The 12,635-nt window shown below is 43.2% G+C and overlaps 1 protein-coding gene across 1 annotated transcript in view; it reads right to left on the reverse strand.

Moving 5' to 3' along the window:
• LOC104278428 (neuronal growth regulator 1-like) overlaps positions 1-12,635 on the reverse strand; it is a gene marked incomplete at its 3' end in the record, with an annotated part of 56,710 nt that overhangs the window by 31,729 nt on the left and 12,346 nt on the right. The window contains exon 2 of the mRNA XM_009875400.1: positions 9,109-9,341. Within this exon, the coding sequence (XP_009873702.1) occupies positions 9,109-9,341 (233 nt within the window). The remainder of the gene's footprint in view (positions 1-9,108; positions 9,342-12,635) is intronic.

A 12,635-nucleotide genomic window follows, 5' to 3' on the forward strand; every position in this document is an offset into this window, starting at 1 on the left:
GATGTTCAAGGCCAGGTTGGATGAACCTGGAGCAACCTGGGCTGGTTAAGGGCGTCCCTGCCCCCGGCATGAGATCATCTCTGAGGTCCCTTCCAACCTAAGACATGACTCTATGATTCTTCACTTGTGAACACTGCAAACCACACTCCCCGGAGTCTCTCTATGCATTGTGTATTGCCTCACCTGATTGCACCCAGGGAGCTATGCCTGGCTTTCCTCTTTGAGCTCATGGATTGCCCATTTTTTCTGTCATGTGCAGCCTTTCCTTTCCCTTGTGCCAATTAAAACACCAGTGTGTGTAATTCTGCTTCTGTAGGAGTGCACAGAAGGAGAGGCAAAGCAAAGCACATAGGCAAAGCCTGCACATCGAAGAATAAAATGTTGGAGACTAATTCCAGTACCTTTAGCCCAAGAAGGCAGCTTGATTGTTTAAATTTCATAGAAAGGAAAATCTAGTACAGATTTGTCAACAAGTTTCTGAAGATCCCAAATGGCATTTCGCACTTTTACAGATGCTGCTCTCTAATTATTCTAATAAGACTAATGCTTAATGGAGTTTCAAAATTCTAGACTCTAATTTCAATGTTTTTAGTTTTCTGAAGTATCCAATATTGACATTTACAACTGGTTAGATTTACGGCACAGAGTTTTTACCCATTAGATAAAGTCCAACATGTGCAGAATTACCTTTAAAAAAATATAAGGACAGTGGTGAACAGATCCAAATCTTTTTTCTTATCAGTTATAAATAATTGGTCTGGTACAGATCTGTACCGCTACCACAGCGCTTCTCTGCAAGTACACAATGCCCTCAGCTGTGAGAAAAGGCAAATCTATGACATATTTTTCTCCATGTTCAGCCTCCACATTCACCATATTCGTACTGAACTACACCACAGCTTAACCCATAACATGAATATATATACAACAACTTGCACGCACGCATCCACTGGTAGGTGCTTGTGCACTCGAGCCCATATGTTACTGGTGGTCCCTATAAAAGACAAGAAGTCTAAAGTCTCTTCTGTTCCTGCCAGCTATCTGCTGTACGATCATGGACATTTCACTTAAAAATGTGGGTGAAACCATCCACCAGTTCTATTTCTCTCCCCTAATGCCTTTCTGGCTGGATTTTCATACTGCCAAAGATCAGAAAGGCAATTTCAGACAGTGAAATAAGTCTGATTTTATCTTCTCAAGTGTGTCAGGGTCCCCACTCGTCAAATGGAAAGTAATACTTTTCCCTATTTAGCAACAGTTCCGCAAATATCATTTACGCTCTGAAAGAATATGGTTATAAAAGGACAATCGCTATGTACTTACTTATTGTTGATGCACTGATTTTAGTCTATAGCTAATACAAATGAACCACTGCTTGTATGAACGTTCCAAATATTTCTGATCACTTTGGCGCAAGCAGATCCAGAAAGTTCATCATGTCCAGCAAGGAGCCCCACGAGCTGCGAGCACAAGAACCTACAGCCGGGAGCAAGCCAACTGCTGCGATGATGAGGTAGCAAAAAATTTATTATTATTGCTGTTGCGTTGCCTTGTTCTAGCAGTGCTTCCATAGGAGAAGCTACTGCCAGCTTCCTCATTTTTACAGCATTTCCAACCTACCTTTCTAGATCTGCAGTAAAAAATGGGAATCAAAGCCAGGAGTGGAAGGTGGGAAGGGAGGAGCAGGGGAGGACGGTGCCGGGACAGCTCCATCCTCCTGTTCCACTGCTCTGCAGAAGCTATTTCCTGAGTCATTAAAACTTCTTAGTGACAAAAGGTCTACTAATTGCATGAGAGTTATTGCAAAACTTCTTGCCAGGCATCATGTCTCTGTGATTTACAATTAGCGCTTATCTTCTTTTCGTATTTGTTTGCAGAGCGCATGGTATCGCAGCAACATAAAATGTCTCCAGCTTGAGTGGTTTTTCAAGCATTTCGAGGATATCAGTGAATTTAGTCTGGCTGGCATTATACTTTCCAGGCAGATGAATATGAACCCCACAGCTTCAGGAATCCAGATCAGGATAAAGATGCAGAAGCAAAACCAGAGCAGAAGTCTCCCCCAGGTTGCAGGACATCATTCTCACTCCACCTCCTATTTCAATGAAATAATGGGCTTTGAAAACTTGCACTTATTTTTAATAATTTCAATACATGGATATTTTTCTTTTCATGGTTAGAGTGATTTTTATTATATTGACATGCTTGCAGCTGCCTCTATCGATACTTGGCACAGTGTCCCAGGGGATGCTGCAGGGAAGGTTTCGCTCTTTGGGCAACCTGTAAATTCAGCACAGTTTCCATTTGCCTCGCTCCTTAGAACGTTAACTGGACTTGACAAAAGGTTTTTATCAGATTATAGGATTTCAGCTAGGATATTTAGTGTGTCAGGTGTTATTAGTTTCAATCAGGCTAAAAGCAAGGCGCTGACCTCAGTCTTTCACGTGGAGACCCGGCAGAGGCGCTGCCTTCTGTCACGCGATGAGGGGACACGAAACACCGCTGGATGTGTCCCTTTGCTTTATCCCCCAGTTTCTTCCCCTTGTGGTTTTATAGAGATGGTTTTCATACATGGATCTAATTTTTTTGTTGATTACAATAAGCTGAATTCCTAACATGTCGTGTTTTAATTCTCTTAATTGGAATCTTGTGAGGAAGAATTCACTAAAAATCTTACCGTGTCAAAGTTCTGATTGTAAAACACTTCTACAGTGTTTTCTGCTCCATCTCAGAGAAACAGAACATAAGGAGTTTCAAAATGTTGGAAATCCATTTGAGCATGATCCATGGTTTTGCACTTCCTTAGCAGGACTTCACTAAATATTTAGATTGAATCTGTTTTTGCAAGATAAAATCATCGTGTTCTACATCTGCCTTGCATCAGGTGGGATATTCTTTACATCCTCTTTAAAAACTAGGTGATGAAAAATGACACTCCAGTTACAGACTGGTCTTCAACACAGTCCAAGGCTACTGAACCATCTTTGTTAGCATCGTTCTGAGCAAAAATTAAACTTTTAAACACAGGACACCTTTTTTTCTCCTGGCAACTGACAGTCTAACACTACAGAACAGGAAATCCAGTGAAAAACCTCACCAGATAAATCACAGTAATCACAGCAATCACAGTGACAGGCAGCAGAAAGCTCAATAAAATATTACACTGCTTACTCAGGGTACAGAGTTCCAAAACCACTCGCAGTGTGGAAGGGATGGCAATGAATAACAAAATAATTACTATCTCAGTTTTTCCAGGGCAGCCCAATCCCCTTTAATTCAATCACCAGGACAGTGATTCCACAGGATGGCATTTACAGAGGGGGTAACGGAGCCTGCAGCCAGGGCAGGCAAAACACGTGCTTCTATGTACCCAAACCCTTAAAAGTGTTATATGCTCATTTTTATGCCTTTAAAATAATACTCCTGCAGTTCATTTCAGGTACGGAATAACATTTTGGAGGATCTGTTCAAATAAAGTTGCATTTGGATAAAGCACTGATTAAAATCTCTGCGTTGCCATGTTCCATTTTGAGACAACAACGGCATTTTTGAGGTGGAACGATGGAGAAAACACCATTTCAATTTTAGTCCTCCAAGCAATGAGTGACGGCTCCTCCTTGAGTGAACCTATCAGGATTTTTGCCACTGAGTTCAGTGGGAGCAGCAGATTCAACAAATAGGAAATCTTAAAAAAGATGTAGTTGATAAATAATAAATCTTTAAAAAGGAGTAGGTTTCGCAGCCTTGATGCTGTCAGAAACACCCGGCAAGGCTCCCCACAGCCCTCACCGATGGGATTATTTTCATATTTTTGAAGACAAGCCCTCGCGGATGCAAATTCCTTGACAAAAGCATTTTTGTGGAGATGCGGCAGGCTGTGGCGGTTATCTGCGCCTTAATTAAAAAGGGAGTAAAAGTAAGAAAGTAGAAGCTGCTCTTTAACCTCAGTTGCTGGGTTTATTTACTTTCTCCCTTATTTTTCCCTCCTTCTGGCATTGCTGTATAATGCAAGAAGCCGCTGAAAGACGCTTCAGACTCTGCTAAGGGCGGAGAGTCTTTGCAAGCCTCTCACAAAACAACTCATTGGACTTAATTCAAATGTAACAGAACTAATATACTTTGGGCCAGAGAGCAAATGATCTTTTTGTGCAGGCTCTCCTTTGCCTGTAGATTTCAGAAGATGGAAATTTCAGGCTTCTAATGGAAATTCAGTTTCAGCCACGACTGTAAAACACCTCCAACGCCTCAGAGTTATGAGTTTCAGATGAGCACAGTCCTGTTCTACTTCAGATAAAATATTCCCGATTTACATCCTCGCAAATGAGATCACCTGCTAACGCAAACATTTTTCCGTGATTTAAGTCTCATAAAGAAGGGGGAAAGCCATTCATACATATTTTAGAGAGAGGGAGCCCCTGCAGCTCATTCAAACGCCGAGTGAGGCACAAATGTGGGAGGAATTTAATGAATGAAGAAAAAAACACAAATCCTGGAGAAAGCTTTCTGATCAGTCATTAAGGATGACCTCAGTAAGGGCAAGACCAAGCACTCTGTTGGCTGGAGTGGGTGGTCTGGGGGGTCTCACTCAGTACCTTTCCACCACCAGAACAATTTTTCCAAGTCTTTTTTGTTCCTGTGCTGAGAAGGGACAAGATGATAACAGTGGTTGGCACTAGCGAGTTAATTTTATAACAAAAACTGACATCCTACTCGAGTGCCAGCAATTTAAAAGAGTAATGGATCGTCAGTTTTAGCTGGAAAGTGGTTGTTATATGATTTTAGAAGTCTTTTGCATATTTATTTTGTCCCACTTTAAATAAATTTGGGCAAGATTTATCTCGTTAGCTCCAAATGCAAGTCCCTCTTGGCCTGATTGGGGAAACAAATTAGACTTTGCAAACATTGCAAAGACTAAATCAATACATTAATATTTAGGGGACATTAAGGAGGTTTATTAAACAGAAAAAGGGCCTTGAGTATTACTTTGGAAATATTACCCATGTTTAAATAAAAAAATATAGGTTGCAGTTTCTGACTGAATCTATAAATTGCATTTACATAGATAAGTGAATTATTTACATGTACGCCATGTCAAGTGCAGATTACTTAAAGAAATGAGATGACGCAGAGAGGGCAGGGCAGGAGCAAGTGTCACGTCTCACATGCATGGGGTCTGTCCCGGGAGGAGGCCCAGACATGTCAGCTAACAGGTAAGACAGTTTTTGTGTCGCCGATGCCCTGGCGTTAGTGTTTGGGTACTGCTGGGAAGCCCTGATGAGATGAGGAACCGGCTCCCGTGAGACGGGGAAGGCAGGGGCTCAGCAAGGCTGGTAGAGGTGCTGGGTAGTTGGGGACAGCAGGGGCAAAGGGGGTGACACACGTTCTCTGCACCTCAAAGCCTCAACCACGGACCGGGTGTCCATGACAGACCAAATCACACATCTCGACAGCCCGCCCCCTGACGCAGAGCATGCCGGCGCATCCTGGTCCCGCTGTCTCCAGAAGCATCTCCAGGCTCCTCGTTCACCTCCGGGGAGGAGCAGAGCTGTCAGACCGTTGGCCCCGTCGCCAGGAGAAAACCATGGAAAAACGGTCACCCCTGCCCCCCCAGCCCCGAGGGAGCAGCCATCCTGAGCTTTGGCTCTGCCACTGTGCTGTGGGCACCAGCACCCTCCCCTCACCTCACCAGACTCACTTATATTTGTAAAAATCCCATAAAAGTGCTCTCCCTTACCCGGGAGGTTTGTTCTCCCCTCCTGGGATCCCCACCAGGGGTGTTCATCAAGCACACAGAAAATTCTCCCCGAGCCCTCCTTCGCGAGGTCACACAACGGCACCCCTTCCTCCTCGTGGGGGGCTGAGGTCCTTCTGAGCACCCTGTGCTGGACTATCCCCGCCTGGAGTCCCGAAGCCTGACCTGCCCCTTCCCCACGCGATGACACCGAACGAGAACTGGAGCCCTGGGACTGTGACCTGCCGCTCCGCCCCGTGGCACAATTAATTCTCAAGGACACCGGCAAACACGTCTTCGTGTTTTTGCAAATTGAAAGGGAAACACAGCTTGGGGAATGCAATTTAAACTCTGGTAGAATAAATGTCAGATTAGAAATGGCAGAAATTGCAACCTTTTGCTAGAAAAATTATGAGCAATAGAGCCTGGTAAGACGTATTTCATTTTTTTTCCCCGTTTTTCTACTTTACCGTGGCAACCGTCTGATGTTAAATCATCTCCAACTCATGACTTCACAGATGAAGCATCTGGCACTGAGGTAGGCTGAGTTGATTACAAACTCCTACCTTCTAAACTTTTAATTACTTTATAATTCTCATTTCTTTTCTAAAAAGGTCCCTGAAACAGAGTTAACTGGATTATCTTCCTCTCTTTTACGTGATTTTTCTTTCGCTGATGTAAAGTGGGCTGAAGACTTTTTTTTTTAGTTAACTATCTTGATTAGTTTACTTGGTACAAGAAGGCGTAACCATGTAGTAAGTTAACAGTGACTTAGAGGTGACTTAGTGGTCCTGTTAAAGCATTGGGCAGGGATTTGGGAGACAGAAACTTGAATTTGAGCTCTGCCAGGGGCTCCTGATTGACGCCAGCCAAAGCCATCAGTCTCGCTGCTCCCTGCATTTGCGCATAGGACAGGGATGGAGGAGACTGCTGCTTCCTTTCAGCCTTGGCTACCTGCTGGTCATGATACTTTTCTGTCTCACTCATGGAAATTAAGGCATCTTTAACCCATTAAAATGTATTTTTTCTCGGAAACAAATAAATATGTTTGGAAATTGTCAGCCCAAGTAGCACAGGAAAGGTTATCAGGGATGACAGCTGCTGGCTCTGTGTGTATAGAAAGACTTCACAGATACACCCAAAAAGGAAAAAAAGAAAAAAAAATAGAGAGAGTTGGATTTACATGGCTTTAAAAGTGGAGTTTCACAGCAAATAATTTTGCAGTCTGGAGTTTGAGCCTATCTGGGCGCTTGCGATCAGAGAGAAGCCTCTACTTGTTTAATTTGTGACACAATGCCCACACCCCCGGCTCTTCCAGCTCTGCTGCTTCCAGCGAGAGAACATCTCCTTTCAATGTTACTCCACAGAATACAACCTGTAGGGCAGAAGAATTTTAAAGGACTAAGACTTTGCTTTTAAATTTTCTTTTTGTCCTGTTTTTTCATGTGCTGCTCTAGGTCTGGCGCTGATCATTTATTCGCAACGTAAAAGGAAACCCAGACCTTTGAATGATTTTTCTTTGGCAAAAGACCCGCTTTTCCCTTCATTTATCTCTCCCCAACAGCAGAAGTTGTTTCTAATCTTGAAATACAAAGCCACGAACAATATTAAAAGGAAACATAAAACTGCTTCCATAAAATGTTATTATATCGTCCCGATGAACCCTGTGCAGCAGGAAAGGATATATAAGCTTACAGCACCAATTAGCTGTTTGATGTTTCCTTTACAGCCTCGGCTACTTTCAGACAGGTCAATCTCCATCTCAAAGGATTCATGAATCTTGCATCCTCACCTCTTGCCTCACCGCACACGGAAGGGTGAGGAGAGGGCTTTTGTAGCAACGGCAGTGCCCGAGCCCGCAGGCTGGATAACGACAGCAGCAGGCGCGACGCTCTGAACTACCCTGCAAACCCCAAGGTCTGTTCAAGGTGGGATCCCATGAGCGAGTGGCGGGATTTACATCCAAACCACCGAGCACCCATCTCACATCTGATGGTGACTGATGTCTCCAGTAACATGGACATAAAGGTATGAGACCCAACCACCACAAATGGCCACAACCATTGCTGCGAGGGGCTGGGGTATCCTCTGGAGCTGCGGGTCCTGCTCAGAGGATGCAGGACCTCTCTCTGAGCAAGGCAGCTCAGCAGCTTTCCCTTCTTGCTGAGGTCTAAGAGAACCATCCAGCAGAAAACATGGGGCCAGCGACGTTTTCTAACTTCATCACTTGTTCTGGCTACGCTTCGTGGAGCTGGTCTCCACCTCCCATGTAACATCTAACCAGAATAACACTGGAGTAACTGAATATATACATGAAATGGAAAAAATAATTTGTACCCAATCCCAGAGCACTCAGATATTTCTGCAGTCCCTGAACAACTACCCCCCACGTAAACAGGACACTTACGGGTCTTGCGCAACAGCCGCCTCCGAGGAAGGTTATAAAAATGACGAAGTGATGGCTTTTTGGCTGTACTAATAAAATAACGCTCTTTCTGCAACAAATACGCTCAGCTCTGACAAAGCAACAGCCTCGCCTTCTTACAAACCATCGGGGTCTAAAGGTCCAGTGGTTAAGAATAATTAGCTTGACAAGCATTTCACATGCGTTATTTGCAAGGGATTTTGGTGTGCCGTATGGATTAATAGAGATTACCATTTAAATTCTTCTGGTTTATATTCATTACTTTATTACTCATAAAAATGCACAAGAAAATGTTAATGATGATTACACCAAAGACTAATAAGTTAAAGCCTTAGGTTATGCTTTGCATTTCTGAAGATATAAATGCAATCGCTTAATAATTATGCATATTTTTAACTATTGAGTTATTATTTCTCTATATGCTCATAGTTAGCCTAATTAATTTTAAGCTCCTGTTTATATTTTTTACACATGCAATTAATTTCCAACTTCTTTTTTCTTTTTTTTTTTTTTAGCCCCTTGCATGAGGGCATTAACTATCACAAAGACAATCAAAACAAAGAACTGTGCACCGCAGAAGAATACACTGCCAACTACTTCCACAAGTGCAAACCCGACACGGTTGCTCTGCAGCATTTGCACCAAGAAAGCATCTCATGAAAACAAATGGACGGCTCTTATGGGAAGAAACAAAAAATTTATGGATTTTAATTAAAAATCGGCTTATTTTGACTTGTGGGGAGCTGTGCCTGAGGTACAGCACCAGTGTTTGCCTTTTGTGTTGTTACACCTTGCTCCATTGCCGAAGAGAAGAGAAGAGAAGAGAAGAGAAGAGAAGAGAAGAGAAGAGGTAAAAAGCTTTAAAATGTGCTTAGATGATGTTTCCCAACTACGAGCGCAGACTTTTCTAGTACATCTCCAATAACAATTTGCAGTTGGTTTCAACACGTACCTTGTACAGTTAAGTGCACCTGCATGGTTCTAGGAGTGTGCTGGGTCTGCACAGAGCAGGTGTAGGGCCCGTCATCCGTCACGTCCACATCCTGGATCTGCAGGCTATATTCTCTTCTGTTTGCTGTCGCGATTGACACTCGAGGGTCCACCGACCACTTGTCACCTCCAGCAAAAATAATGCTTGACCGGTTCAGCCAGGCACCTTTTGAAGCTCCATCTTCCAAGTAACACCTAGGAAAGAAGGTGAAACTTAAAATATGAAAATGTAGGAGCTTTTAAACACCATTAACTTGCTACTGATTTTTAAACTGAACACGGTCACGCTCTTGTACTTGAACCTCAAAACACGAGTCATTGTTAATTCATAAACCATCATAAATCCATAAGCCTGTCTTACAAACACACAAGAAGCATAAATGGATTTTTCTGCTACATTCTTCCTTTCTGACTTTCCTGCTGCGAGTGGTCAGTGGAGCAGGACATAGAAAGTCCAAGTTATTTCTGAATTGGACCCAATGACCTCCTTGGAGCAGCCCTTTCTGCTTCACTTAGGGAACCAAGAGACTTTTTCCACCAAAAACTATAACTACATCTCAGTATCCAAGCCAATATTTTTTTTCTTTTCAAAAGGTTATTAGATTGGTAATTGCTAATATTACTCATGACACCTTGTTTAAAGCAAACATACATTTAATTAGCATGGATTTCCCTGCTGACAACGACAATGAAATATAAAGCGTAACTCTAGTGATTTTTTTTAAAACACCTTTGGTATGTTAGTGCCACGTCTGACATTATGTATATATAATATATATATTTCTATATTTCTATATGTATATGCACACATATATACACATACACATATGTACGTATACATATATATATACACACACACATATATATATATAACTGACATTATTATAACAATAACCAGAAATTGTGCTCTTCTGAGTCACCAGAGCTCAGCGAATAACAACACCCCTACAACCAGAAGTATCCCAGACAGGTTCCTTTGCTTCCACAGCTTACTTCAGAAATATTCCTCTGCAAAGTAAAGACTGTGCTTTTTTAAAATGAGTAAAAAGTACAGCTGGAGAATGAAAAAACATATAACTGAGGAGTTTGACAGCAGTTTTACACGACATCTCGAGGGGCTGAGCACGGCACTGGAGATTGCAAGGGACTTGGAGCAGGATGCTCCAGTGTGGGCACTGCCTGAACCTAATCACTCGAGAAATACAAAGAACAAGGCGTACTGCGAAATCCAATCTGCAGTCCCCTTCGCCATCTGTAGAACCAAAACCCAGTAGGAGTATTAAAGGTCAGTGCTAATTGAAAATCTTTTCCGTAGATAAACAAACCCCCCCAAAAAAGCCGGCCAGGCATAGCAGAAGCGTAACCTTCTCCAGAGGTAATTAGGCACTGCAATGTGCTGCTGTTGTCAATATTTTGTGTTGTCTGTTAGGACACCTTTGTAATTCCTCTCTAAAACAGCTTTCTGTCTTCAGCTGCTTGCCGCTGGGCGATGCCAGAGGGTACAAAGCTGAGGAGCCCCCGGAGCAGCCACGGAGGCTGGTGGGATGAAGGTCATCCCAGCAGATGCTCTAAACCTTAATGGAACCGATGGCTTGGGAGTAGCCCTCAGATTTTTCTGGAAAGAAAAGCTGGCAAAGCAGGAGACAGAGAGGACTCTACAGACTGCTCCTCAATACCACAGGCACGCTGACTGTGTGCTCGAGTGATGCCTGGATGATGTGATCTGTGCTTTGGGGCGACTGACAGCGAAAATCAGAGAGTCTGGGGAGGAACTTCAGCCAGAGCGATGAGTTTTGTCAGGAAAACATATGACAGAAAACGCAATGACGGGAGGAAAACCTGTAAAGAGCAGCAGAGCACAGGACTGCGTGAAGTATGAGACTATAGCGAGAACATGGGCACTGGAGATACTTCAAGTTCTACCTTGCTGTAGACAAGGAAATACTGGTCACAAAAAGAGAAGGAATGGTGACAGGAATTGGGACCTGAGCAAAAGCAAATGGTGGTAGCTGGGGTGCAGAATGTGGAGAAGAGGGCTGGGAGCAGGGCGTCCAGGAGGAACGGATGGCAAGGAGAGCCCGTCGTCATGCTGAGAAGTGAGGGGATGGAACTGAAAACCTGAATGAGCATTATGCTGCAGTTTTCCATGAAGAAGGTGACATCCAGCACGTGGAAAAAGGCAAGAGCAGCTGTTGGAGTTGAGGGCAGAGATAAATCTCCCTGCAGTCATGTCTGAGAGCGTGAAACTGTGCATCCAGGAGCTTGGGGGGGGTTTACACAAAGCGAAAGCGATGCCATGCAACCGGGAACTCAGAAACGTGTGATCTGCATGTAAGAAAATGCAGAGAGTGAATCAAGCAAATGTTAGGCTAACCACCGTGCCCACAATAGAATTTAAGGCTTTAAAACAACTTTAAAAGTTGAAAGAAGGCAACACAAAGTGTAACAGACTAATGGGACATTTTTATTTGATAAAGAGGGTTGGGGTTTTTTTACATGAAGGAAACTCAGCAGAAGAAGAGAATGCAATAGATCTCATCTCTTTGATAAAACATTTAAATAGCACGACTATGGAAAATGTTAGGTGGGAGAAAATGGTGATTTTGTAGCTTAAGCAAAGGGTGGTATTGTTTAAGGGGAAAAATGACATTCCCTTCAGGAATAAGAAACTAGAAGCACCAGGCTGAAATTCTTCAGAAATGGATCATGAATGCAACCATTCATCTAATTAACGGGCTCAACACGAAACCTGAAAGAGTTCTGAGAGGAGCTGCACATGATATGGGATGAAAAATGGCCGTTTATCCAGCAGAGACTTGGGATGTCAGGGGAAGCATCGCTTTGAGGATGGAGAGTGCAGCCGATGGCTGCGGATCCCTGCGGGAGCAGTTCTGTGGGGTCTGGTGCTGCTGCGGGAAGGCAAGCAGCCACTTTCAAAGTCTCCTGAACATTTGAAAATGGATTGTAACAAACAGAAGACTGGGGAGAGGCAGAGAAACCTCATATTCACCAACATTCTTCTACAATGCCTTTCTTTTCTACTGTCATTTCTGCAGCAGCTGGATACAGTCAGTTGTAAAGGACTATTTTTGAAGGTAGCCTGAGGTTTCATGACCATTTACCATTTTACTCAACTCCCTTGTTGTTTACACACATCCAAAAGCTCACAAGGAAGGGTTAGCTCTACAGCTTCTTCCCACAAGAGAGAAAACCAGCCTCGAACTCCCTTGCAGCTTGCAAGGAAAAAAAAAAAAAAAGTTTTGTTAAAAAGAAAAAAAAAATTAAATTTTGGGTTATTCAGTAGAGGCAAAAGTGGAATTCTGAGCAGACACAAAGCAAAGCACACGAAAACCAGGTTGAGAAGGGCAGTGCCCAGGGTGGCAGCTCCAAAGCATCCTCACAACCTCTTCACAGCACCTGCTCTGAAAGCCCCAAAGGTTCCCAAAAACTCGTATAAACACAGCGTTTTTGATATCAAAGCTTTCCTGC

Source organism: Apaloderma vittatum, unplaced genomic scaffold, assembly GCF_000703405.1.
Source record: "Apaloderma vittatum isolate BGI_N311 unplaced genomic scaffold, ASM70340v1 scaffold818, whole genome shotgun sequence".
In the NCBI taxonomy this organism is placed as follows: domain Eukaryota; kingdom Metazoa; phylum Chordata; class Aves; order Trogoniformes; family Trogonidae; genus Apaloderma; species Apaloderma vittatum.